Raw genomic sequence first — 5,691 nt, 5'->3', positions numbered from 1 at the left:
TGTATAGGGAAATGAAATACAGTAAATTGTACATGCAATTATGTAATTTTCCTTCCTTTGTTGTGTATTACAATGTGGCACACAGTAAGCTTGTTACAATATGGTGAACGTACTGAATTTGAAGTCTGTACAGCCGTTTTATTGGTAACAATTGTCAATTTAAAGGTAGAAGTAAAAAGAAAGGAACAGTGGTAAGACTTGAGTCTCTGGAAAATGAAATGCTTTAACAGATCTTAATGAATAACTTGTCTCTGTTTGAAATCAAATGTTCTTATTTGTTTCTTAGTTATTGCTGTAATTATCAGACTCTTGTTGTAAAGTTGCCATACAGACAGCTGGCAACACTTGTCATACTCTGCTATTTCTTCAGAAAATATAAAACATCTTTGAAGAAAGCACCCTCCATCTCATATTGTGTTTCTTCATTGTTGCTAGACTACTATCAGGCCTCGAAATTCATTTTTAGGATAAGGTGCACTGGTGCACCCAGCTTTAAATATTGGAGTTATAAACTTAAATTGAAGTTATAAACTAATCATAAAACTTAGCTACAAGCTATGAAATTCTTAAACAAGGACCATGACAGACATTTGTATTATCTTTCGAAAACTTAGGTGTCAAGAACATGATGTATACTAAGTATACTTTGATATCTTTACATACATAAATGTAAGAAAATATTTGGGTGCACCCTGTGCACCCACAGAAAATAATTGGGTGCACAGCTCCAATTTTGGGTGCACATGCACCCAGTATTTCGAGCCCTGACTATATAATTTGTCTGCTGATAACATTGAAAATTATAGTGGGGTGAACAAAAATACAGTCAAGATGACCAGAGTTGCACAGTTGAGGGCTATTATCCGTGTCCTTTGGCCAAAGTCTTTTTAACCTAGCAAAGATTATAGAGACAGACTCTGGGGTAGAACTATATTACATGTATAATATTCAATTTGCAGTAACATACACTTGTATAGACAGGAGAAAATATTTAGGCGATATGAGTACAAATTTCTTTATTGGCTTTTCAGCAAAGTTTTTCTCAACACAGATGTACATTTTTCATTGCATGTAACTTATGATGTAAGTATCATTCTTGAGTGTAGGTTTGAAAGATACAAAAAGTATACAATTGCACAACAGCCACATAATGTTTTAGTCATAAGATTCCAATGATCCAGGCAGATTTCAATATGCATGTATCAAATTATCAACAGTTTGGGGTAGTCAAAATGTGTTTGACGTGGCGACACAATGTTAATTTGTTCTTCTTTTTTTTTTTAAATTGCTTACCAATATAATTGGAGAAATCAACGATTGAGACAGTTTGGTAACACGGGTTCACTTCAATATTCTTCACACATGATAAATTTTGGAGCCAATGCTACCAAACAAACAACTTCATTGTATGATAAATTCTCAGAACCAAATCAAAGAAATGAATTGATATGATCTGATCAGATAAAAATAGTCAAGAAAGTCGCTCTTTCATTGAAACCAACATAGCAGCATGTTCAGGTGGGTATGCAGTTTATCAGTGCCCCCTAGCAGATTACAACATTATGACAGGACCTGCTTATTTGTCACAATTGTTTGTCATATTTGTCCAGTTACATTTAAGTTATGTTATCAAAGCTGCACTAGACAGATCTTCCTACATTATTTAACATTGGGGTTTCTTCTGGTAAGTGTTTCAATCATGACAAATTTTTTGAACTGTAAATCATAGAGAATCATACTTTGAAACCATTTTGATTCTTTCTTCTAACCATTACATAGGATGTAAAAAATCTGAGTAGCAAATGAATAGCCATACAGTAGATATATCCCATACAGGTTAGGTGCAGGTAGACATCAGAAATACCTAGTACACAATGCCAATTTTACCTGCATATGTAGGTGGTATTTCAAACCCTGTGATTATTTTTGCAACACATGATCGAAATGTGGGACCAGACATCCCTTCATTACAGCATATTGTCAACACACTAAACCTGCTTCATTTCAGTGTTTTCCTGATTGTCCTCCTCCCCCTGGCTAACCTCTGCAGTGGACTCTTCCTCTTGACCTTTACCCTCCATCTGACATTTGGCCTCCATCTCCTCCCCACTAGACAGCTCGTCCAGTGGGTTGCTGACGTGAACAATACTCGAGCTTGTGTCTTCGCTACTCTCGGACGTGGACACATTTTTTTCCGCTGACAACCCATTCTGAGTAACATCAAGAGATTCTGACTCAATGTTTGAGTCTGCGTCTTTGCCGGGAGGCGCGGGTTCGGCCGGGGAGACTTCGCTGCTAGTCGTGGCGGCCTTGCCGCTGGTCGACGACGCAGAGTCGACGGTCTCCATCTGCCAGGAGGGGATGATGGGAGTGGGAGAAGGGGTCGGAGGGAACTGGTGTCTGAGAGGAAGAAAATGAATAAAAACCAGACATAAACTTTGTGTTTAAGGAAACTTCCAACATCATCATTACAGGCAACTTGCCTAGACAACATTCATTGTGCTCTGGAAGAGGTAAACTTTCAGATTCACAATCATTTTGGTTGTTGTTGAATTGTGTGTCTGTTATTTTGCTGGCAAGTCAACATTTGTCAAATAATACCCTGTACAATGTCTAACTGGTGGTCTGACAAAGCAGTGTACTCTGGTGTCTTGTAGTAATAGAACACTATGCATCTTCAATGAAAAATAAAAAGAGGTACACACATATTCATGATTTCAATATTATAATAGTAATGTAAAGGGTATATTAGTCAAAGTAAGATCTACAGAGAGTTTTCTAGCTAAGGGTAAGCATATCTCATTACTTTCTTACTAAAATCAAAGCACAACAAAGTAGTGATGGCAGGTTGACCTACCTACTGAGGAGTAGACCCTTGAGGGAGGTGATCTCAGCCTTCAGCTCACTCACACTCTGGCTCTCAAACACTCGTGCTGTGGACTGGGGAAATAAAAACTTTCTTAGGAGCTTTCCGATCACAGATTTAGGGTAAGCATAGCTAGAACATCAAAAAACAACAAAGTAGTGGCAGCAGGTTGGCTCTGAAACACTCGTGCTATGGCCTATGGGGCACAGGGGACTTTTCAGTCACAGTACTTAGCCAAAGTGGGCATTATACTTGTGAAGCTCAAGCAGTATCAAACCTTATAGAGGAAGTGTAATAAGGACATTATATTGAATCCAAAGTATCCAAGAAAGGTGTTTGCTAACCTTTAGGGACAGTGTAGAAGGTTATGCTTTCAAACACTAAGATATCATACTTTAAATTTACTTTTTCAATTCTACCAATTCTGACTGAAGGTTGCATTTTTGCATGAGAATCCTTGAATAATAGCAGATAACAAGATTTGAAATGGTACTTCTAGAAACATAGAGTCAGGACAAAATGTAATTTGTTAGTTTGCTATGACCTAATACATGTACATGTATCCCTGCAGTGTTATTTGCAAATTATGTACAGTACTGTATTCAGTATTAATAGTGTGTAATACAATTCATGTCTCATCTAGATACTTTGTGTTATAATCTTAATTCATTTTTTGTTTGATAAAAATTTAAACCTTTTATACTGTATAATTATGAGGAAGGCTGACAAAAAGCTACTAGGGCTTCTGCGCACCCCTACTCTGCATGATCCCTTCTTCTGTATGATGATTTGTTTCTATCTGTTCTACATACCGGTATTGCAAATCAATCAATGAATCAGTGCCACACCAAGCTTGATTTGTATCCATGACACGTGTTTATTTCCTTACCTTCCCAGCAGCTAGTTCCATGGAGATCTCCTGTACCCTGTCCCCCTGCTTAGTCAGGGTCTGTTGTAACTCTCCAACTGTAGTAGCAAGGATGCAGTAATACATTACATCAGTCATCAGGGCTCGAAATACATTTTTCTGCATACCTGCACTGGGGCAGGTAACATTGAAAATTACCTGCACCAGAGAAATTTTACCTGCACCACTCTGAATCCAGGAAGCATGCAATGGATCACACTTGAAATTCTCAGGAACCATTGCTATTTTTTTCCTTATCCACTTTCTAGGTGGTAACATTCAATGCAGCTTAAAACAATCCACATACATCTATATTTTTGCGTGTGTACATCATAGGACATTTATGTATAAAACACAGTACATGGACCAGTGCAGGTTAGGTGCAGGTAGACACCAGAAATACCTGCACAGGTCCAAATTTACCTGCACTAACCTGCATATACAGGTGGTATTTTGAGCCCTGGTCATGAAGAATCATGTTTGCTATCTTGTATTTTTGATACTTTTTGATATTTTTGTGCTGTATTTATGTGTCCAGTAATATTCCAATAGCCTGTATCCATCACAAGACAGCCTTGCATTTTTATTACTGGCTGCAAAATACACCAGGTATCATTACCAAAAGAATGCATATGTCAATGGCAGGTAAAAAAAATGAAAATTCATGCACGCTACCAGTATATTCACTAATGCTCTGGTCTTTTACATTTCATGTTTTATCAGGTATATATCCTCTTCTTTGGACTTGATTTTTAGCAACCACATTTTTTTTTAGCTCCAGCCTTTACGACAACAAAACTTTGCACCATTTAATGAATGGACATTGAAACACAAATCATTGTAAATGATTACACTGGGTAGTTAAAGCCTTTTTCTTATTTCTGTTCGACCTTGGTTGAAGCATGGTACTTTTTCATTGGCCTAAGTATTGCAATGAGTTTATGCTACAGCATAGATATAGCTAAACACACCAGTTCAACTATACTCTTCTGGATATAGGTGTGTTAAATCTGGCTGCTTTACTGACCTGTTTTGTTGACAGAAGCAGTGAGCTCAGTCACAGCAGCCTCTATCCTCTCCAGTCTCTGTCTCTCCTCATCTCTGCTCTTCCACAGGGGTAACAAATATGCCTGCAATCATCAAAAATAATGTTAACACTTCATCAAAATGAATAGATATACAAATAATATCACTTACTTAATCAATAGATAATATCACGTCTGAAAAGTTCTTCAGATATCTTACAGGAGACATTCAAGAGGACTACACCACATTTTGGTCAGCCTAACTTCTTTCTATTTATTGGAAAAAAAGTTTTTCATAACTGCAGGCACATGTACCAACCAACACAAATGAACTTTAATGCTCCCAAAGAAACAGACAGACAATCCTGGTACAGGCCATACAGATACCATACAGATAACACAGATGAACTTTCATGCTACTAAAGAAACAAAGTTTAACAGACAGACAAACCTGGAAGAGTCTGTACAGGCCATACAGCGTCCCTCCCACCAACACTATATACAAACCTGGAAGAGTCTGTACAGGCCATACAGCGCCCCTCCCACCAACACTATATACAAACCTGGAAGAGTCTGTACAGGCCATACAGCGCCCCTCCCACTAACACTATATACAAACCTGGAAGAGTCTGTACAGGCCATACAGCGCCCCTCCCACCAACACTATATACAAACCTGGAAGAGTCTGTACAGGCCATACAGCGCCCCTCCCACCAACACGATAACTGCTCCCATGTCCCGCCATTTGGACCATGGAGAAACTGGGACAACTGTAAAGAGAACAGGGACAACCTGTTAGTTGTTACACTTTGGAACATTTAGAATGAACTATAGTGAATTAATATATTGGAAAGAGTTTCTAAGTTCTAAACAACTTAGTGAGCCACGCCAAT

The 5,691-nt window shown here is 38.1% G+C and overlaps 1 protein-coding gene across 4 annotated transcripts in view; it reads right to left on the bottom strand.

The window, feature by feature from the left end:
- Nucleotides 1-1,132: 1,132 nt before the first annotated feature.
- LOC118430274 (peroxisomal membrane protein PEX14-like) overlaps nucleotides 1,133-5,691 on the bottom strand; it is an 8,293-nt gene continuing 3,734 nt past the window's right edge. For all 4 annotated transcript variants that reach the window (XM_035841005.1, XM_035841004.1, XM_035841008.1 and 1 more), the window contains exons 5-9: nucleotides 5,474-5,568; nucleotides 4,801-4,903; nucleotides 3,756-3,832; nucleotides 2,858-2,940; nucleotides 1,133-2,400 (exon numbers count right to left, since the gene is read on the bottom strand). In XM_035841005.1, coding sequence (XP_035696898.1) covers nucleotides 1,989-2,400; nucleotides 2,858-2,940; nucleotides 3,756-3,832; nucleotides 4,801-4,903; nucleotides 5,474-5,568 — 770 coding nt within the window. In that variant the 3' untranslated portion in view covers nucleotides 1,133-1,988. The remainder of the gene's footprint in view (nucleotides 2,401-2,857; nucleotides 2,941-3,755; nucleotides 3,833-4,800; nucleotides 4,904-5,473; nucleotides 5,569-5,691) is intronic.

Source organism: Branchiostoma floridae, chromosome 14 (genome assembly GCF_000003815.2).
Source record: "Branchiostoma floridae strain S238N-H82 chromosome 14, Bfl_VNyyK, whole genome shotgun sequence".
Classification (NCBI taxonomy): domain Eukaryota; kingdom Metazoa; phylum Chordata; class Leptocardii; order Amphioxiformes; family Branchiostomatidae; genus Branchiostoma; species Branchiostoma floridae.
This window is presented reverse-complemented; position numbering and strand designations above follow the sequence as displayed.